The 22,566-nt window shown below is 39.5% G+C and overlaps 1 protein-coding gene across 4 annotated transcripts in view; it reads right to left on the reverse strand.

The window, feature by feature from the left end:
* Nucleotides 1-22,566, reverse strand: part of LOC124642141 (A-kinase anchor protein 13) — a 49,301-nt gene that overhangs the window by 12,783 nt on the left and 13,952 nt on the right. Inside the window, exons 6-28 of one of the 4 annotated variants that reach the window (XM_047180451.1) lie at nucleotides 22,030-22,138; nucleotides 21,359-21,446; nucleotides 20,704-20,882; nucleotides 18,479-18,607; nucleotides 17,621-17,687; nucleotides 16,865-16,970; nucleotides 16,464-16,534; nucleotides 16,085-16,170; nucleotides 12,466-12,525; nucleotides 11,904-12,044; nucleotides 11,344-11,440; nucleotides 10,684-10,897; nucleotides 9,445-9,563; nucleotides 8,971-9,105; nucleotides 8,396-8,550; nucleotides 7,458-7,590; nucleotides 6,773-6,930; nucleotides 6,196-6,317; nucleotides 2,503-2,625; nucleotides 1,887-1,993; nucleotides 1,396-1,552; nucleotides 663-840; nucleotides 94-260 (exon numbers count right to left, since the gene is read on the reverse strand). In XM_047180451.1, the coding sequence (XP_047036407.1) occupies nucleotides 94-260; nucleotides 663-840; nucleotides 1,396-1,552; nucleotides 1,887-1,993; nucleotides 2,503-2,625; nucleotides 6,196-6,317; nucleotides 6,773-6,930; nucleotides 7,458-7,590; nucleotides 8,396-8,550; nucleotides 8,971-9,105; nucleotides 9,445-9,563; nucleotides 10,684-10,897; nucleotides 11,344-11,440; nucleotides 11,904-12,044; nucleotides 12,466-12,525; nucleotides 16,085-16,170; nucleotides 16,464-16,534; nucleotides 16,865-16,970; nucleotides 17,621-17,687; nucleotides 18,479-18,607; nucleotides 20,704-20,882; nucleotides 21,359-21,446; nucleotides 22,030-22,138 (2,901 nt within the window). Of the gene's footprint in view, nucleotides 1-93; nucleotides 261-662; nucleotides 841-1,395; nucleotides 1,553-1,886; nucleotides 1,994-2,502; nucleotides 2,626-6,195; nucleotides 6,318-6,772; nucleotides 6,931-7,457; nucleotides 7,591-8,395; nucleotides 8,551-8,970; nucleotides 9,106-9,444; nucleotides 9,564-10,683; nucleotides 10,898-11,343; nucleotides 11,441-11,903; nucleotides 12,045-12,465; nucleotides 12,526-16,084; nucleotides 16,171-16,463; nucleotides 16,535-16,864; nucleotides 16,971-17,620; nucleotides 17,688-18,478; nucleotides 18,608-20,703; nucleotides 20,883-21,358; nucleotides 21,465-22,029; nucleotides 22,139-22,566 lie in introns of all 4 variants that reach the window. The other 3 variants (XM_047180449.1, XM_047180450.1, XM_047180452.1) reach the window with 3 other exon arrangements.

The raw sequence follows: 22,566 nt of genomic DNA on the forward strand, positions 1-22,566 counted from the left end.
TGCGCGTCGAAGGCGGCGCGGTCCCTAGTGAGCCGCGCCTGCGCGTGGCGCAGCTCCTCCAGCTGCGCTGCTAGACTGCAAGTGGTACATTACCGGCAGCGAGCGCGGCATGGTCGGCCTGGCGCTGCGCGTCGAAGGCGGCGCGGTCCCTAGTGAGCCGCGCCTGCGCGTGGCGCAGCTCCTCCAGCTGCGCGTCCGACCAGTCGGGCCGCGCGGTGCCGCCGCCCTGCCACCGCCACGCGCTCACTTGCGCTTCTAAACTGCAATACGAAAAAAAAAATTGTGTTAGTGAAGTTTAACTAAACTCGATGGCAGTCCGCAACTAAAAATTCCAAAAAGAGAAACCTTCACCGAAACTAAAAATTCCGAGAAACCTTCATCCTTTAGGTACCGAAAATTCGACTCGCACTATGTCACGTAACAACAAGAAGTATCAAAAGAACATTACAACATTGTAGCTAACCACTCACTTTGGGTCAGCCGGTAACTTCGGCTAAGTTCGTGTATATTCGTCTCACCTATGTATGGTCGTCATCTGCTGCCACACGATGCAGGTGAGCGTGTATATCGCGTGCTGTAGCTTGAGCACTGCCTCGCCGCTCAGTTCGGGTCGGTCGGTCGCTTCGGATAACTTCGGCTAAGTTCGGGTATATTCGTCTCACCTATGTATGGTCGTCATCTGCTGCCACACGATGCAGGTGAGCGTGTATATCGCGTGCTGTAGCTTGAGCACTGCCTCGCCGCTCAGTTCGGGTCGGTCGGTCGCTTCGGGTAACTTCGGCTCCGCTTCGGGCTCTCCCCCCTCGGTGGGAGTGTCCGTCGACATTCGGAGAGTTACACCTGCATTTCATAAAGTTGACTATAACATTTTTAAATAAAACGTCACAATAGTTTTGGTTTCCATAATATTTATTTATGTATTTCGTAATCTTAAGGAAGCTTAGGGGTGCATGATGTAGCAGATAAGTTGCAGGAGCGCCGATTGCGATGGTATGGTCACGTAAAGAGAAGACCACCAGACTACGTGGGAAATTTGGCGCTGCAACTTTCCATTCCCGATCGAAGATCACGAGGCCGCCCTAAGACCAGATGGCGGGACGTGGTGTCGAAAGATATAAAGGAGTGCTAGGTTTCCGAGAACGATGTTGTAGATAGAGTGAAGTGGAGAAGACAAATTAGCAAACCTGACCCCACCACCATGTAGGATAAATAGCTGGAAAGAGAGAGAGTAATAATAGGATAGTGTCGAAAGTTATGTTTATATTTTTGATTGTCCTTTTCGGGTCTGAAAAAGAACATCAACATAAATTATGAAACACTTTGTTTTCTGGCACTGCCACGGCATGCTGCTAGCTTATACTGCGTCGTGCACGTGTGGGGCAGTATGCCACCCACCTCTATGCCTGTTAGCGTCGAAGCCAGCGAAGGTGTCGGCGCGGCGCGGCAGGGCGGGGCTCTCGTACGCGACGGAGTGGCGCTCGCCCGCAGAGCTCGTGCTGCGCCCGAGGGAGCCGCCGCACTGCCACGGCATGCTGCTGGCTTCTAAGGCATCCTACGAATATATACAAATATACTTCCACTATATATAAAAAAAAGTTACTTTAAATAGGTATATGTGTGCAAATAGCGCGCAAAGTCGCCGCGCACGGAAACTCGAACACCGCTGCGTTCGAACGAGCCGCGCAGCGATCCACTCACAGTCGCTTTTGAGACCGTTTCAAAGGAGATTCAATATCGGGCGCAATTTCTACGGCTGTTGGATTTGGCTAGCACGCGTTCTCGAATCATCGAGAGAGTGAAAAGCAAATGCAGTTGAGAGGCACATGCCCAAAACTTAATATTACTCCTATAAAGTCACATTAAATAGATTAACAGAGACAACTTACGGTAACAACTTTGCAGACGTCCTGCCATAGCGCATATTTATCGGCAGAGGGCGCTGCCAGTCGCACGTAGTCCGGGAATACTAGTCCCGGGAATGCTGTACTGCTACCTACATATACAAATATAATTGTCAAACATTGTCCGCAGATTTTGAAAGTTATTTGCTTGCACTAAGCTAGTTTTGCCCAAGTTCGCACACTAAGTGCCAAGTGTGCACTAAGTGAACGTCTGTTCTATATTAGAAGGTCTTGAAATTTTGAACCTTGAACGTGACCAATTCATACATAACAAATCAAACTCGTAAGAAAACTGACGTTTATGTTGTCGGTGAACTTAAGCCTTCATGTACATTACATGCCCTGTAGTTTCTAACAAATATCCTTGAATACTCAACATGTTAAAATATAAAAAAGTTTTCAGTGAACAATCGTACAACAACAAAGTACCACGGCGTTAAATATCGAATTCACTATCGCATAATGAATTCGATATGTCGCATGGCCAAAACAAAAAAAAATGCACAATAATTAACACTCAACACATAATTAAATGTAAAATAAGCTCTAACAAATCGATACAAAACATCGATAAAATAAAAATCAAAACATCGATAGTAACGCAACTGACCTGAATGTGGCAACGTAAGCCACGTCTCGTCTGTAATGCCCACTAGTTTCATCTGTAGCGCCATTTTCTCTTCCAGTAACGTTGCATGCTCCCTATCTTTACTTCTTAGCGCATCTGTGGGAGTAGAATTAGTGATGTAGAGTGTTGTAAAATGTGGAGTTTTATTTTAGAGTGTTTACACTGCGAGATTTTTATCGATATCGATAAATATTGATTTGTTTAATCGATATCAATTAGAGTTTCGTAGCATTTCTTTATCTTTATGTCGTTTAGATGAGTCGGCAGAGAAATGCCGATTTTTATATTTTCATATGAAGCCTTTTGTGGTCATATTGGTGACCACAAAAGGCTTCATGAAAGGAAACCCATCAAATTATTATTACTTTATTTATTTATAGTAAAGTATAATTAGTTTAATAGTACTCGTTTAGGCTACGACAGGGTTTTATTCAATTGTTAGTGTATTTATTTCATACATAGTGAGACAGTTTATTTGCATATGTGTTTGTGTCATCTACAGTGTAAATACTCCAAACTAAAACAACAATATCGTTACACTTTCTGCAAAATCAAAATTAAATACGCAAATGCAATGGATTGTGCAAATTCCATTCGATATTCACATAGGGGTATAAAAACTAATAATTTTGAGCATACAATTTCCAATTGTGACCACATTTAAAATAATAATTTTACCGACGAAATAAAAACATCGATATGCTATATAAATTGTAAATTAATCCACAGTTTGAAAGGAAAATAATTATTTTAAAACATATTGTTTTAAGCGTCAATCGAAAGGCCGTCCGAATCAGTAGTAAGATATGAAATGGAGCCAATTGTTTGCCTATCAGTTTTGTAATTATATATTTTTGTAGTGATTTATTTTTTACTAGACTTGTCTGTCAAAACAAAGTGAGCAGGATTAAGGTGAACTACACCACTCGTTGATTGTAACTTCCGATTATTTCAATTGTATATGTCACCGTAAGATTACAAACATCGTTAGATTACAATCTATCTCGAGAGATTGTAAACTGTCGAATTATTGTAAACCGTAACACCTGATTGCAATTTAACGCATTATTTTTCGCTATATTATAATCTATCGATGAGAAATTGTCAAATTGTCAACTGTCCGAAAGCTCTCCCTGATTGGTCAGTCTTTTTGTAAGATCGAGAGCGATGTAGAGCGGTCAAATTGTCAACTGGCGTAGAACGGAATGCATTTTGCGCGCTGATTGGTAGAACGTCAAAAAAGACAATGTTCTTTGCAACTCCCGGTGTCACAGCTCTTTGACGTGCAAAAATAAGTGACGGTTTAATTTTTTATAAAATCAAAAATTGTACTTAATTTTTAAGACTCAAATTACACACAATTAAAAATTGTATTAAAAATTGAAGTTAGTGACGAAAACGAATCGCTGCAAAACCGACTCCACGTAGTCTTGTCTGCCCTACCCCTAGAGTGCAATTCAAAACCGCGTAGGCGCGGAGGGGCGAGGCGGCCTGCGAGCTGAGGCGCAGGTAGTTTCAGCGCTCGCCGCCGCGGCTGAGGCTGGCCGGCTCCGCCGGCCAGCAAGCCGAAGCTGCGGTGGTGAGCGTGAAAACCATCTGCGACGATAAGCTCGCATGGGACCGCCGGAGCCCCGCAGCGCCGGAGCCGTGACAGAAGTTATGCTTGCTGCATGTTGCATGCTTACTTCCATGCTGGGTCAATTAATATGGGATGTGTTATATTTTAAACAAAAAACTCAGTAGGTACGAGTTAAAAAATTAGAAGGTAAATAAATATTTTTATGATGTCATTTAATAGTATTTAAGAAGTTTACTGTTAGAATGCATGCTACAAATTTAGATGCAAAAAAATAACCATCATGCTGAGTTGTATTTAGAGTGGAAGATAACTCGTGGCTAAGATAGTATTATTTAGATGCTCGACGCTTTATTAATTGTGGCTGACTTAGTAATTTAGAAGGCAACATACATTTTTGGGGGCGAATAATGATATTAAAAAGAAGCCTGTTTAATTAGCACCCCTTTTATTTTATTTTTAAATATTAGTTTGTATTTGAAGACAAAATACCTAACTGTATTTTTATAAGAGTTATTTTTATATAAATTTAATGCTTGAAGAATTTTTGAAGAGCATTTATTTTATTTAACTGACACCTCTATTTCATTCCTAACTCTACGGGAACTCCATGGGAACAGAACGGCTGGTCGTGATTGGTCGATCTTACAAAAAGACTGACCAATCAGAGAGAGCTTTCGGACAGTTGACAATTTGACAATTTCTCATCGATAGATTATAATATAGCGAAAAATAATGCGTTAAATTGCAATCAGATGTTACGGTTCACAATAATTCGACAGTTTACAATCTCTCGAGATAGATTGTAATCTAACGATGTTTGTAATCTTACGGTAACATATATAAATAAACAATGTTAGTGTTACCCAATTTAAAAACTTTTTCTAAATAATATTAACAGTTTATCATGACGTAAAATTGAAGTAGAAAGCAATACCTAAAATAATAAACTAAACTGTAATTGTTAACGGCTATCTGGGGATTTCTACAGCCAGTCTATCAATTGTTTTGCGGTTAGAGATTGAGACATAATTTTGCATGAATAACAAAATATAATCATCAAATAAAGAAAATTTTGGAACTACAATGGGACAGCCTTCAGTCCGACGCGACTTGACGAAACATGCTGTCATGCAAGCAGGCATTTATTGTAATATATCACCTTCGATTTGCCACCACGGCGTCGCATCTGTTCGTAACAAAATGTATAATCATTGATGTTTGTCAATGTGGGTCAAATCAAACGAGCGGCGTAAACTATGTACCTATATGCTTGAAACGTTGTCCTTGGCTCGTATGAAACGTTAGAGAATTTTCTTTAAATCGCTTCTAGAGTGAGTAAGTAAGAGGTGAACCTACCAATGAAAACAACGAGAAGGTAATTCTTGGTAAAAATGTTGTTAATAATCTGGTACATATTTAAGCACCCTTTGTATAACTAAACGTAATTATTTTAGCGTATACGTAGGTTATTAAAAACCTATAAAATTAAAATTATTAATTGGAATATGTCTCTTACTCAATTTAGCGCTACTTTTGCACGATCATTTAGTGCCCCCAGCTTGATTTGACCCAAAACGCTGTTGATTTAAAGTTAGACGGTGCGTATAAATTAGATAGTCTCTCAAAAGCCTAATTTCTATACTGACCTACTTAATTACTTAAAAAACCAAAAAAAATACGAGCATTAAAAATAATTTTTAAGAATTTTTTTTATAGCAATACCAATACTTGTCATTCCTAGAAAATAGCCCTTACCTAATTCTAAAATGAAACGGTAAATCAAGGTCGATAGGTAAATTAAATTGGTAAAGGCAAGATTAAACGGAGCATATAAATAAAGCCAAACTTTCAAGTAAGACAGGTAAAGTAGAAAATCGTATTAAAATGTAAATTGTACCATAATAAATAAGAAAATGTACTAAAACAAACCAAACCTTAAATTAAACTTATCCTTAACGTCATTGAAATAGGGCATCAAATAAATAAGTAAAAAGTCTTTTGAAAAATAAATAATTCAACCCAAACCCAACCATTTAAAGAAAACTGAACCTTAACATCATACAAATAAGTCACCTAATCATACATACCAGTGATCAGTCTTATATTCTCATGCCTCGCGTCGAGTTGCCGCTGCCGTTCTTCGGCGGACGGCGCAGTCGCTCCTACCTCGGATTCCTCTACCTCTTCGGGACAGCTTTGGACTACCGCTCTGGTGGAAAAAAGTGTGAAGATTTGGTAAAGTACAGTGGTTTGAATATTTTGTGCCGTCGTAGAATTAATTTGGGGTCAATTTTAACGTTACATATGTATTTGTTGCAAAATTTCTGTGTAAAATCGAACTCAGATTCTTCTAAATAAATTGATATTGATAATATATTATGATAATTCTAACTATGGTCCTCCTGTTTAGAAGCTGAAATTGAATTTTACAATAGTCAGAATTTTAGCATCAGTTTGTCAGCAAAGCAACAAAGCGTTAGGATGTGTACGACATTATAAGCAATTAAAAATATATTCTACAAAAAAACAATCCTTCGGGAAATAGATGTTTAAAGTTTTTTTAAGTCAAAGCTACAATATCATAGTTTAAAATTTCAGAAAATTATACAAGAAAACATCCCTTTTAAAGGAAAAATTAATAAAAAATACAAGATTATACATTACCTGATAGCCTGTATCCAGGTCTGTATATCCTTGGGCCTGTGCACTCGTAGCTCGAACATTTCAGGCTCAGTAGGTCCACTACAGATTAGGTATAATCCTCTGCCTTCAGCACCCGCCTTCTCTCGAACTAGTAACTTTACTAAGGATACTACGCCCGTCTGGTAGAAATAGAAATAAATAAGATATTAGTTTAACACTAGGGAGGGGGAAAGGGGGATTTGGGGGTGACTCGACAAAGTGTTTATTAAACTAGCCTTTTTTAATAAACATATTTGATTTTAATTTTGACAACGGCCGTTTTTTCACTAATTATTTTAACTTCTATGGGGAAATATAGATTTTGAAATATTTTCTATACAAAAGCTACGAAAACGTCAAGACGAAAGTTATATGGCGATAGCAAAATCCGCCTTAAGAAGTGTGCTTGTGTTATTCATTTCAATTTGTTTTTTCATCAGAAACCAAAGACCCAAAATTTTGTCTATCATATCAACTTCTAAACTTGAAGGAATAATTGTTACAAAAAGATATAATTTACTTTTAAGGCCCTTTGCTTTCTAGAGGCAGGTAATTATGGTGTTCAAAACATACACAATTACATATACAGTTAAATCCTCTTAAGACATTGTGAAAATTCAAGAACATTTTCCCCACAATATTTCACCCAGAACTCGTCTTTACTCACCTTATTATCAGGCGTGAAGAAGGTATATTTGTTGTTATTGTCATGCAAGAAGAACAGCACATCCGTTAATACTATTACAAGGAGCGTTTGCATCTTGCTGCGCCCTTGCATTAGAGTCGCCACGCCTTCAAACCTGAGGGAAATAGAAGATTATATAGGACTAGTTATATAGAATGTACAGATGTAACATAGATATACAGTAACATAGATATGTGTCATCATCATCATCATCATCATCATCAGCCTATCGCAGTCCACTGCTGGACATAGGCCTCTCCAAGTGCACGCCACTGAGATCTATTTTCGGCTTCTCGCATCCAGCTCCTGCCAGCCGTCTTGCGCAAGTCATCACTCCACCGTGCCTGAGGACGTCCTACACTACGTTTGCCGAGGCGTGGTCTCCACTCTAGATATGTGTAACAGATTGGTTCTTCAACCGTTGGCAGAACAGATATCACAGTAGAATTCATTGTGTTTTAGTACATAATGGCACCTTTTTATCAAACGTTGTCTTACAAAGTACCAGGTTTAACACTAGGCTTAGAGCATTAACTTTGTTCAAGACGGTGGTTTATATCTAGTAATAAAGCTGGTTCTTCTTTAGGACAATGCTTTATAGTAAGATGGGAGATAGTCACTTGCCTGAAACCCATCACTTTCAACGCATTTGAATATATAACTGTGGTAACTCTTTCGAACATTACCACATTTTGCTCATTGTCATTGTTATTTCACAGTTAAAATATATTTAACAAACAAACTCATTTTATTTCTACTCACTTCAAACTCCTATTCCCCTGCAATATGTCGCTCTTCTTGAACTTGCGTCCTCTGAAGTTAGCGAAGGACTTGGCGTCGATGCGGTGGTATACCTCTTTGGCTGCCACCTGATTGTCTACATCTAGTAAGATTTCCTAATAATAAAGTGTTCTACTCACTTCAAACTCCTATTCCCCTGCAATATGTCGCTCTTCTTAAACTTGCGTCCTCTGAAGTTAGCGAAGGACTTGGCGTCGATGCGGTGGTATATCTCCAGTTTGCGGTCTTCACGCTCTTTGGCAGCTACCTGATTGTCTACGTCTACTAGGATTTCCTGAAAAATAATAATAATTTGTATGTATTTGGAGCGACTGCTAAATAGAGGGAGGAATTAAATGGTTGACAAACAAAAAATAGATTTGGTAAATACCCGGTAAATACCTTTTGGTAGGTATGTAAATTGGCATGTGAGTCAAAGTGTGATTTTAATATATTTCATTTCGTGCCAAGTCTCAGAAAACATTGGCTGTATTTTTTAAATTTTTAATTGATTAAGGTCAGTATCAAGAAAAAGTAGCAAAAGCTATGATGTTGAGGGCAGATTAGTCAGAGGCATTCCTTGTAACTGCATAATAGACGTACATTTTACCTCACTCCGACCACAACAAACTTAATTTACAACACAAAATACACCACTATTAGGTTGTAATAGAGGTGTATTTTGTATAAATATATACCATAAGGTTCAAATTACCTTAACACCGCATAGCGCTTTCTGCAACAGTTCTCTCTCAGCGACATCATCTCCCGCCGTCTTTAACAATGGTTCTAGCAGTAACGGGTACTTTGTTAACCTTTGTGCGACGAATAGTACGCATTCTGGTACACCCTGTGTGAGAAGGACATTATTGTATTAAAAATCTGTAGAAAAAATATTGGAAATTTAAACAGCATACAGACGTATCGATTAGAAAATAAAATCTCCGGACATTTATGAGAAAGAAAACAGAGCCCTTCTTTTGAGACATTCGGGTGAATTATATCTTCCAAAATGGTACCCAACATATGAGAATTTTATTTTTCAAGATGACTCGAAAATTTGAAACATTGAGACACATTCAGATCAGCAAGCAATTTTTGAGACCTTATGTTATACAAAACAGTTTTACTTGGAACAAGTTTTTTTTTTAATAATTTATAAGAGAATGCTTGGCTTAGGGTCTCTTACCTTTTTCCTGAGCAATGGGTTTTGTTGGCACTTGCGTATAAACCTGGATAATCGCGGCTCTCGAGTGCAGCACTCTTTGAACACCTCGACAGCATCGCGGTGACGCGAACAGAATTCACCTGAGAAAATAATGAACAATAAATTATACGTCCAAGGCAGTGTTTTGAATGGCGATTTTAGTATGAGGGTTTTTTTTAAACAGACGCATTAATTTACCATTAGTTTGCGCGTGGTAGGAAGGACGAATGTGACCTTTCTTGAGTCCATACTGCTCAGCATTGTCTGAGGCATTGTGCTCTATAATACATACTCGTAGTTGAAACCTGGTACGATAAGAAACTGCCGATACTCGCTGTGATAGACACAACCTTACCTTTTAGTAACCAGTATGATCCAGTTGCGGCACGACTCGGGATGTCTGGCAACGTCCTTTTATATGCCGTCCCTATATATGAGAGCTGGCAACGTATTGTTGTCACAGCGCCACAGTGACACACTCACCGTACGCAGCCTTGAGCTTGTGATGCGCGGGCGGCGCGAAGGTGTCGGCGAGGATGTCGGCGACGGTGGCGACGTGCGGCGCGAGGCGCTGGCGAGCTCGCAGCGCCACAGTGACACACTCACCGTACGCAGCCTTGAGCTTGTGATGCGCGGGCGGCGCGAAGGTGTCGGCGAGGATGTCGGCGACGGTGGCGACGTGCGGCGCGAGGCGCTGGCGAGCTCGCAGCGCCACAGTGACACACTCACCGTACGCAGCCTTGAGCTTGTGATGCGCGGGCGGCGCGAAGGTGTCGGCGAGGATGTCGGCGACGGTGGCGACGTGCGGCGCGAGGCGCTGGCGAGCTCGCAGCGCCACAGTGACACACTCACCGTACGCAGCCTTGAGCTTGTGATGCGCGGGCGGCGCGAAGGTGTCGGCGAGGATGTCGGCGACGGTGGCGACGTGCGGCGCGAGGCGCTGGCGAGCTCGCAGCGCCACAGTGACACACTCACCGTACGCAGCCTTGAGCTTGTGATGCGCGGGCGGCGCGAAGGTGTCGGCGAGGATGTCGGCGACGGTGGCGACGTGCGGCGCGAGGCGCTGGCGAGCTCGCAGCGCCACAGTGACACACTCACCGTACGCAGCCTTGAGCTTGTGATGCGCGGGCGGCGCGAAGGTGTCGGCGAGGATGTCGGCGACGGTGGCGACGTGCGGCGCGAGGCGCTGGCGAGCTCGCAGCGCCACAGTGACACACTCACCGTACGCAGCCTTGAGCTTGTGATGCGCGGGCGGCGCGAAGGTGTCGGCGAGGATGTCGGCGACGGTGGCGACGTGCGGCGCGAGGCGCTGGCGAGCTCGCAGGCGCCCCAGCAGCGCCGCGTGCAGCGCCCACAGCTCGTCCACGCGCGGGAACATGCGGGCTGCTTGTGCCGCCGAAACGCCAGCGCCGCGGACCATGCCTTCTGCGAACATCTACGCGAAAACGTCCACGTCACGATGAATGAATATAGAAGTATACGAGTCGTGTAAATGCTGCTACAACCTGGACAGATCATTAGTGACAGTGTAGTCAGCTGTCACCGTCCCGCGCGCACCTGTAATCACCCCCGCTGCCTACACTTCACGTGGACCTACGGACTGTCACTAGCGACCTGGCCAAGCTGTAGTATCTGACGTGACTCGTGAAACACAATGTCACAAAACTGTTAGACGCGAAAACCACTATATTGCCCCTCTTAGGTTACAACATAGATCGAATTACACCCACTACAAAGTTACTTTTAAAAGATCTACATTTATAACGCCCCAAAACAGCAAAATGGAAGAAGTTAAATGATGAAGTTGAATGACTGAAGCAATGACAGTGAAACGGACAACTCAAAATAACAAGAGTACCCAGTTTGGTTTCTTCAACTTACCTTCTGCATCAGCCTGATCGTCAAACAGTGATGTTTCTCCGTCAATATTAGCTCGTAAATGTGTTCTTGTCGCTTCGTCTCCCTGTCGCCCAATTGCCTAGAGAGAAAAAAAACACCTCATTAATTCCACCCTTTCAACACCAGACATTGAGGGTCGCAGAACATTGTATTATGTTTTTATTCATACATCATGATTTCTTGTTTTTTATTTATTTTTTTGTTCATTTACTTTTTTGTATCCAATTATTATATCACTTTAACCCGATGGTTAAGGCCGCCAATGTACGATTTTTGTACATAAAATATAAATAAATAAACATTTGCTAGATTTTGGACAATATCGTCACTCAGTGGATACCACAGGATGGCCACCGCAGACGGGGTAGGCTCCGGAAAAGATGGCTTGACGATCTGGACGCGTATAACCAGACTGGTAGGAGCACTCTAAGGATAGAGAGGTGTGGAGACGAGATGGGGAGACCTTTGCCCAGCAGTGGGACAATAAAGGCTAAGAAAAAAAAAGAAGATTTTGCCCAACTTGCAATTTGATAGTAACTTACTTGGCTAGGCCTTTAGGTGCCCCTGCAGCCCAAGTATCGGGTTCGCAAGCACCAAGTCCTAGGCGTATTGCTTCGTCTCCCAACTGTTCGGGCGTTAGATACACCTCGGGCCATTCTGATACGCCCGCGTCGTCTGATGCGCTGTGAAGGAAATATTAGTTTACTTCGTTTGCCCTGGTTTGCCCTAAAAACTTTGACACGTACGTAATATACACGTACCTAATGATTTTTGAAAATAATTGGATCCCTTTTTCACCGACTTCCCAAAAAGGACGAAGCTCTCAATTAAGATGTTTGTATTTTTTTATTAGAGATTATTATTTAATCGTTTGGAATAAAGTATAACACATTTTGAATTGTTTTCTACACCCATTATCCAAATATTTAAACTATGATAATTCTCAATGATTTAACAACTGGAGTTTTATTCAAGAGACGACTGTAAAGTCATCTCAATTGAAAAGAACCCTATGAGATAGATTGGATTCTTGCAACTTTATCGATATTTAGGCAATATAAAAATCACATCACAAATACATTACATACAATATACAATACTTACTTGCTCTGATCATGCTTGTGGTCGGAGCCGTCTTTGTCGTCGTTATAGATATGGCTGGTGCTGCAATACAAGCAGATAGTTGATACTTGGCACAGGGAGAATACTTCCTGTAGTGGGCAACACAGAATAATCGACTTTTGATAGTGGGATATCGAAAATGATGACATACCAAATTGAACTTTAAGTTCAAAGTTTGAAAGTACAAAGTCGTGTGAAGTTTTACGCTGATTTAGTCGCCAATTAGTATTCCATTTTATCAGATTGGATGACTTCAATTTTTTATTAGATTTTTAAAAATATTTTCCATGAAAAAACATTCAAGAGTTCAAGCATTTAGTTGCGTTGCGTATTTTATGTCATAAGTTTTCGATTAAATAGCATGAGGATCGTATTTAATGTTCGGTGTTGCCAGTTTTTTTTTTCAATATTATTCTGTGTTGCCAAACAAAAAGAATTCAAAATGCAAAGACAGGGTCAATTCAACCGACGCAACAAATGACATTACTGGTTGGACCTCACGAGTACTCTTACATAAAATATTAACTTCGATTTATTTAACTCTTATATTTATAGTTCAGCAAAGCCTAAATAATAAGAAGAAGCATATAACTCACAATACTTGACATGCAAAACTTGATAAAAATATGGAAAATAAACAATTAATTAAAGATAGCTTCGTTGTTGCGGAGAAGAAATTCTACTTTCTGTTCGAGGTAAAACATGTTCTATTGAAAAGGGATTTAGGTACACTTTTGTCTGCATTGATCTGAATAGTAAAGCATTAATCAATTCCGATCAATTTAATTCGCAGTAATATTCTGATGTACCTATGTATTTAAAACGAGCAAATCTCATCAGCTTGTTCAGCTAAGTTGATGCTGTTTTATTTATATCTGGCAATATTATATCGATATAGCGGACGACAACATCTAGGCTCTAAAACCTATTGAGGTTAAAAATGTAAATGTTATTAGGTAAAAAATTTAAGTTTTACATTTTTAAATAATCCCTTTTTCAACCGAACTTAGTCCCAAAACCTCTCACAGAAAAAAAACCTGTGACCTAAAAGAACAACGGAAAAAAAAACTGAAAAAATCTCCAGCTTGTAACAAGACTACGAGTGCTACGACAATGTCAAAGAGAAGTTCAAACTACCGTCCTTACAGACAGAAATATACACAAGTAAGGCGTCGTGGATGATTCGCGAACTTTATAGAAGAAACTGTTCGATGTGTGATGACGTAGCGCGGTGTTCTCGCGAGAAGCGTATGATCCTGTGTGGCTTATGACCTTTTCTGTGCAAGTCAGTATCGAAGCCCAGACTATGTTGTACAGTCACACTTTATATCGATAAAGTCTATGTCGATATCGATAGACTTTACAAATCCACTGCCATATAGATTTGTCTTATTAAAATTGATGGTGCTACTGACCAAAAAAGTATTTATATTTTCATAGTCACACAGGTAGACAGCACATTGGTCCTACTCCAATATGCTTGTATATACATTGCTGGCATCTTTAGATATATATGAATACAAATGTTATTGTATCTCAATAGAATTGAACCTTTAGAAAAGAATATTCGACTAGCTTGTACTAGAAACAACAGACCCTACAACACCCGCCCTACCAGGAAAACATAACCACATCACAAGTGAACAGATAGAGAGACAGAACATTAACAAACATATGTATGTGATGTATGTATGAATGAAAGTTAGAAATAGGCAGCTTGGTGGCAGCATTCCTGCAACTTACTGCACGCCGAGCTTGGTAGCCACGCGTCGCCACGGCGAGTAGCATCCGGACTGCTTCTTGCTGTGTGCGTGTAGCGACAACACGAATAACACACGGTACATATGTGTGCGTGGCAATTTTGGTTGGTAGTTTTTTTTTTAATTTTGTTTCGTGACGCGATGGAGAGATCGAGGTAGCATTGTGAAGCATAAAATAAGTAAACGCAAAAATAACTAGCGGTGATCGAATTATAACAAAAGAAAATTGCCTCAAGATTAACAATTAAGTTTCTACAATCACGAATGTAGAAAGTAAAATAAACTTTTGTTTCCTTACTCATTTAGCTCTTTTCACTTTAAACTTTTATATGCCACCTCGAGATCTCCAAAAAACAAATGAAAATTTATATAAAAGAAAAACCATTCCGTTCACCAAAAATCAAACGAAAAAAAAAAAAACAATGAAAACACGAAGTATATATAGCTGACAGGAAAAAATAACATAGCATAGAAACAGCTGACTGAAGTCGAAATATATACAAAGATAAAATAAATAGCGAGAGTACGAAGCAAAATATTGTTTAATTCGGTGTGTGCACAGATTACATAATATACAAAACATGTCTTCTCAAAATTTAAAACGTCACAACTGTGTAAGTTTAAGCGATTTTAGGCTTTATTAGTGCGACTTAAAGTAGAAAATTCGGTGCAATATTGACCATCCATTTGGTGTACAAAACTTCGTACTTGAAAAAATCACAGTGCAATGTATGTATGTATATTATTCTTTTATTCAGCTGTTAGAATAGAAGAGACCTTAAATGTCAGTCATTAAAGTCCATTTTAGATTGAAATATCTGTGCACTATGTAATCTGTGGTGTAAAATATAATTACATCTGTGTACCTCTTATATTGTATGACATTGAGTTTAAACGAACCTATATCCTGATTGTTGCTATTCGAATCTGAAGGTGTTGGGAAAATCGATCGTTTCTTTTGAAGGATGATTTAGAATGACTTTTCCAAAATATACTAAAGCCCAATATTTTACTTTTCAGTGTAAATTAGCTAGGCTATAGATTCCCCTCTTCTTTGATAAGATTAAAGAACAAATAGTGACCCATGACTATAATCACAAATACCACTAAATTTTCGGATGTTCTTTTGTTTTTAAGTTACTAACAAAACATCCGATGATTTGCTAATATGTACTCTTTTTCCTTTACCAAAGAGTTCAAATTCAAAATCACCAATCAAAAGAGAAACTTAGTACCCATTACCCACACCATATTTGCACATTGTCGCTCGCAAAACAATAAAAATGCATCAGCGCGTCGCCGAGGTTCGCAATCAAATACAAAGCTGCAAAATATATGCCATACATAGTCACTACGCATTCTGGCATTTTTTTGGTTTTATATTTTTCGTTATTATAGGGAAATGTCGTCGCTTCTCCTTACTTGGGGTGATCAAATTATTTTGCAACCAAGTTTGTATGTCACGTTAAGAAAAAGGCAACCTTTTGGAGATACCACGTTTTTTAAATATGTAATTATTTTGCTTTATTTCTTTGTTTTATTTTCACCTATGTAATTATTTTTACTTTCCTTTACTTTTTAATCTTAACATTGAAGGACACATCTTTTTAAAGAGAATAACCACTGTGGCCGAAAGTTCGTTTCAGACATAATTTTTACTAACAAATCCTTTCAATATTAATAATACTCCTATGTAAGTGGTAAAACACACTTTGTAACTAATATTTCTATATTATTTTTCTTAAAAAAAACTCGTATTTTCAACTTTTAAAGCAAGGAGTAGCGACATGTACCCCATTAGTTTAGTAGTTCAAACGTTATCGAATAGATGGCGTACTTACCTATTGGTGCTTTGTGATTGGCTAGACACTGAGCTGCGCTTGCTGCTCTTGCCACTATTCGCGCTCAGGGATTTGGCCACTGATGTCTGCGGAAATAAATAAGTAAATGGTAATTAATAGTTTTAGGGTCTTTAATCATAAAATTAAAAACAATGAAAACGTCGTTAGTTGAATTCAGATCAGATCTCTCTCCGGTGGTGTCGGAGTGCCGTCTCATCGGGCTATGAGAGTGAAGGAATAGTGAGTGCACCTGTGTCTGTGCAATATAATATGTCCTGCGTGGCTGGCTGATCTCCATGAGAACAGTCGTCATGGCCTTATAATTATTATAAGTTGAATTAGTGAAAGTATGATTTAAAAAATATTTAAAAATACGCACCTTTGATGGTTTTGGCTTATTGCAGTCAAAGTAGTCTTTGCATACATTCTGATGCACCGTCTTTGTACAATCTGAAAATGAAAATATTCTTATTATATTTTATCATCATTGAATGCAAGCGTCAGGTAATTCAGTGTGCAGGACTCAAAATAGTATAAATTCAAGACTTATTAATTAAAAATCCTCTCTTAATGTATCTGAATTTGGTTAACTACGTTAGTAACAATTATATAATTGCTAGCTGTCTCCCGCGTCCTAGGCGAACTCCTTCCCGTACCCGGACAAAATATAGCCTATGTTACTCGGGGACAGTAATTTTCAAATCGATTCTATGGTTTCGGAGGGTCTTTAGGGTACAAAAATCCTTCTTTATTATAAGTATAGATGTAAAATAAACTTACTATCGCAATACAGCGCAGGTTTGTCAGCAAGCGCTCGGCCGCACCAGTCGCAGTCACCGCCGGAGCACGCCGCCGACCACGCATGCGCCGTCTTGCGGGATTTGTCCTAGTTATGTTAGGAATATTATTGGATTTCTATAACCTATCTATAGTTAGGGGGATTGTGGAGAAATTATGTTCAACTATCATATTTATTTTACAGGTTAAAAATATCTGATGATTGATAAATAGGTCTTTTTTTTTTAACGACGTCAAAAATCATCAAATGACCCCTCACGCTGTGGGTTAGCAGCGGTGAGGGAGTGTCAGACTCTTACTGACTAAAAACCGTCGTGTTCCGTCATAGGCCTTTTATGTACCAGGGCCGCGGTATCTCTTTCGAACAACCCGCAGCCCCGGCAGGCCTTGGCCCTGCTGGGCCCCGCTGTTGATAAATGGTCTATCTGTGGTAGGTCTCAGATGGAATGAAATATGTAGGTACATCTGAGGCTTTGAACTAAATATTATGTCAGCTTTTTCTACTGATTAGTTCAGGCAAGATAAATAATTGTGATACCAGAAATAATGTCATTCTTTTAATGTTTAAAATGGTCTGTTATTTTTTTTTCTGGAATCAACCGTTATTGACAACATTGAGAATGGATCTACCGACGATTAATGTCTTTCAGTCTATACAATAAAGATATCGACCGAAAACTTGTTTAATATCAATGACATTAAAGTTCAAATTCCAATAATAAATGTTGCACATATTACCTTCTTCTTCCTGAAGAATAAGCTGCCCCGTTTTCGCCTCTTCTCAGCGTGGTGATCAAAAGCCGCTCTGTTTAAAACAATCATCATTTAATCATACAAATAATAATTTAAAAAAAAAATCTTCCATCAGTTGTCGTGTACAATGTATTCGTGTTGTATCTGTGACATGCATAAAGAAGCGAAAAATAACAATAATAATAAATTCCTTTATTCATAAGTATAAATAAAAACGTGAAAAAATCAAACGATCACATCAAGCGAAGCCTGTGCCTTTAGCATGCTAGATTTTATTAATTTAAAAAAATGTATGTGCTGGAACTTTTTTTCCTTTCTTTTGTTTTTATACTTACTCCGAATAATGTTGAGTCTCTGACACTAGGAAACCTGTTTGGAAGACTATATGAAAACTAAAGTACTGCGATCACCAGTCCGTGAAATTACGATAATCAATTTATTATTAAAATCCCTTTTGTTTGCAAGATTTGATAAAACCTCTTTCTTTCCACACTTGGAAACGGTGTATAGGTTGTGAAATATCGTCGAAATTAATCTATTTCAAAAAGGGTGTACCCAATACCCATTAATCGAGATCAGAAACCCCCTTTACAAATGTTTAGTTTTTTCCATTAATCAAACTTCTGATAATTAAGTCTACCATCCATTACTTCATAGCTTGTTCAATGCCCGAATACATCCATTTTCACATGACTTTAAACTAGTTTAAACGTATATGGCAAACCAATCCGGATTGTTCACTAAACCCCTTTCCAACAACTGGTCTATTACTCCATTTTGAAATGACTCCCATCCCTAACCATAGTCTCCCACTGAGAAACAACCCTACGCCCCGATACTTACTGTTCCAAGAAAGTAAGGCGATGCAATCCAAGGTGGTCTTGCGCAGTACTGAGCCTCGTCGGCTGCGCGGCGCCGACAGTAGCGGCCGATGCGTCGTCGCTCTCCGAGTCACTGGCCGCATTACCGCCGCTAATTATACGTTGTGATTTGTGGGATAGCGTGATTTTTTTTTTATTGGAGGGTGAGGTAGCTTGAAATGCCTGACGGGGTTAAGGGATTGTTCGAATGGGGTACCGCGGTCTTGGTACATTAAGGGCTTAAAGAAGGAACATGGTGGGTTACTAAGAGAGCACTTAACGCTGCATCCACAGCGGGAGGGGTCATTTGATGGTGTCCCACCAAAAACAAGGTATTTGGAAACATTTGAAATAGAACAAGTTGCCGGTTAAGATAATAGGGGTGCAAGAAAGGTATTTTTGGAGCTTGGAAGATTTTTGAAATTGAGCAAGCTCGTTGAATATCTGTCTGAAGGCTGTCTGAGAAAGCGTTTTTTGTAATCAAAATATTTTAACGGTTTTTAATGTTTGCTTTTTTGATAAACTGCAATGCTTTTTTAAATTGGGGAGGAATTGCAAAAGCAAGTACAATCATTGAAAGGGCTTATTGCCAATCGAAAAAATATATGTTTGCTATTAACCTACACCCTCCACAAGTTTTCGTCATAAAATCACGATACCCACACAAAATAAAGTGCAAAATAAAATGTAATAATAACAAAACAATGAGAAATGTCTGTGTACTGTTCGGGTAGTGCTTATGTATCAACCTGAGCGAAGCAACAGTGCGACAACAAATTAAAAACATCACACATGCAACCAACTCCATAGTAAATATAACGTTTACCAATTAAAATCAAATAAAATCTTCTTAGGCCGAAGTTCACTGACAACATTATAAACGTTTTTTTTAAACAACTTTTTTTTATTTCATTTAGCTATGTTGTTCCACGGCTGTCATTGAACATCCTTGGCAGTCGTTATGGGTAGTCAGAAGCCAGTAAGTCTGACACCAGTCTAACCAAGGGGTATTGGGTTGCCCGGGTAACTGGGTTGAGGGGGTCAGATAGGGCAATCGCTCCTTGTAAAGCTCTGGTACTCAGCTACATCCTGTTCTGGAAGCCGACCCCAACATGATTGGGAAAAAGGCTCGGAGGATGAGCTACGTTGTTCCACTGCTGGGCAAAGGCTCATAGCCTTCCATCTTTCCTTATCGGTCGCTATATGTGGCCAGTTCTTGTGGCAACAACTACTTAATCTTTACTTTAAAAATTGAATGTGAAAATTCATAGTTATCAATTGTTTTAAGAAAACTGACACTCATACTGTGGATGAACTTGGGCCTAAGTACTTAAGACGCGCCCGGGTGGGCTAATCCCTGGATTAGCTTAGTGAGTATAAGTTTAATAAAATCGTATTATCACTTACGTTGGGTACTTAGTAGTAACATACAGTGTCAGTTTTCTGGATTTTGGAAGTTCTATAAGTTTAGTACATAGAAATCGGTATGTATCTGGTTTTGGAAATTGGTAAATGTTAGGTCTACCACGGGAGTTGGTTATTCATTCATAAAACGACGAAAAAATATCACAACAATAAAAAACTAGACATGCACAATATTGTAATTTTTCATATCAAAATAAAGAGTTGGGAAACAACGGGATGTAAAAAATCCTATTATTTTAGAAAAATGTTAAAATGTAAAAATCAAATATTTTACTACTAAAATCAAAAGGTTCTGGAAAAGTAGAATACCTACATACTTACTGGAACAACATAATGTACCTATCTCGCTTTTAACTACATTGATTATTTATTTAAAAGGAGGATGTTTTATGTATTTTATTGGTATGGGGTTTTCGAAGGATTCTAACTACAACATTCACATAGGCAGTGTATTACAACCCTTAAATGTTTTGTGTATTCATACTCAATTAATGAAATATACTGTGAGAAGGTATCTAGAATGTCATGTAAAATTATTCATTAATATAACATAGTAAACAAGAAATTCTCATTAAAAAAAGTAAGTATATGAAGTATTGTAAGAGTATGTTTGAGACTAGTCCAAATTTTTGTAAATACCCGTGTTTTATCTTCCTTTGTGTCTTATATTTTTGTGTTTTTGACTAACCTATACCAGTCCAAATTACTTCTACCCCTTCCCCCTTCTCCCTATCACAAAAAACCCAACCTTTGCCCATTCTATTCAACACAAACTCTACATACACATTAGGCGGCGGCTGCGCGAGATGCGGTTGCACGGCGGCGACAATGCTCGGCGTGGACACAGACTTCTGAAGCGGTAGACGCGCCGCCAGCCTCGCACCCTCGACGGGGGCAACTACCCCCGAGCCGGGGACCACGCCACCCGCTCGGAGCGCCGCTGTTACTTTCTCGAAGTCTTTCTGTGGTGAGAGATTAGATTTTCATAAGTTAAGCAAAATGGGAAAGAAAAATTAGTTTATCTATTATTTCACTTTTTTGCTAAGTCGAAACCACGCAGATCAATTGATCATAAGGTTAAGCATCGCGTGGCGTGGTCGGTCTGTGGATCCATCCGTGGGTGACCATCTTGTTATAACGAGTTCTTCCGTGTTGCGGAAGGCACGATAAATTGGTGGGTCCGGTTTGTCATTTGAACGTATTTGCCAATCGTTGAGAATAATTAGAAGCCAGAAAGTCTAACACCCAGTCTTACCAATGCGTATTGGGTTGAACGAGTAACTGGTTTGAGCAGTTCAGAGGCAGCCGATCTATGTTGCTGTATTCGGTAAGATTGGAAGCCGACCCCCACCATAGTTGGGAAAAGGCTAGGCAGGTGATGAACCTGAATATCAGATACCCTTAAAATTATAGGGAATATTTATAGATTAATACTTACAGCGAGATCATTATCATTGAGCGAGTGTGTGGAATGTCTAACAGGCCGCGGCACCTCGCCCTCGGACTCCATGGAGGACAGCGACGCGCTGTGACCGTTCAGCGCACTGCAACGTATAGTAGTTAGCTGATGGGTACAACTGTGCATTTGTGTATCTATAGTGTTTACACAGCACATCAATATTCAACCTTATACTACAGAGATAAAGTGGACATTTGATCATTATCATTGAGCGAGTGTGTGGAATGTCTGACAGGCCAAAAAAATTCAAATGGTTATCGTAATATGGGTTTCGGTCTACCCTTTGGATTTTTTTTTTTTTTGGAATATAATTTGAAACGATATTGAATTGTATAATTGTAATTTAATTATAACGCATTATAATTAAATTGTAATAGACAGCTGTGTTGCTGGGAAGTTTGTTCTTCACCACTTCTTCTTCCCAGCCATAACACTAGGAAGTGGTGAAAGGGGGTGTTTTGGGGGTGCTGTCCTTTTGTGAATTTAACGTGAAAAAGTGCTAAAAACTAGCCAAGTTTCAATAAACGTTTTTGACTTTGACTTTGAATATCTATGATGGTCTATGAATATATTTGTCGGTTTATTCCCATTCCAATATTTGCAAGAACCATATACATATTCAAGTCATATGAAAACAATAATGAACATACTTGCGCTGTCTGTGCGTGTCGTGTGTCCGTGGCCCGGGCTCCAGCGCCGCCCAACTGCTGCGCCGGCCCTCGTCGCGACGCTCCCATAGACCCCATTGTCTGGACTCCCCTGTATTAATGTAAAAAAGCTATGGTCATTGATGGAGACATGCTTAGGTTGGTTGCAAGGTAGCCTAGGGGTAGCAGACTCTCAAGTAATAAACTGCGGGGTCGATTCCAGGTCAGGCAATGCAACTTTTCTAGATTGAATTTACTTTCAAAGTATGTTTTACTGATTAAGGATGAAAGAAAATCTGAGACCTCGACTCTTAGAGTTCTCGAGAAAACCTAAACTATAAGCTCTGAAATCACCAACTCGCATTGAGCAAGCGTGGTGATCAACGCTCATTCTTTCTCTGTACGAGAAGAGGCCTGTGTACAGCAGTATGATAAACAATTTCTTTTTTGCAACAATTTCACGCGGCCCTGGTGCACAAAAGAAAGTTCCAAACATTACCCCCCACAAAGTCATAAACCTGCACGGCTCCGAGGAGTTGG

This window comes from Helicoverpa zea, chromosome 24 (assembly GCF_022581195.2).
Source record: "Helicoverpa zea isolate HzStark_Cry1AcR chromosome 24, ilHelZeax1.1, whole genome shotgun sequence".
Taxonomy (NCBI): Eukaryota; Metazoa; Arthropoda; class Insecta; order Lepidoptera; family Noctuidae; genus Helicoverpa; species Helicoverpa zea.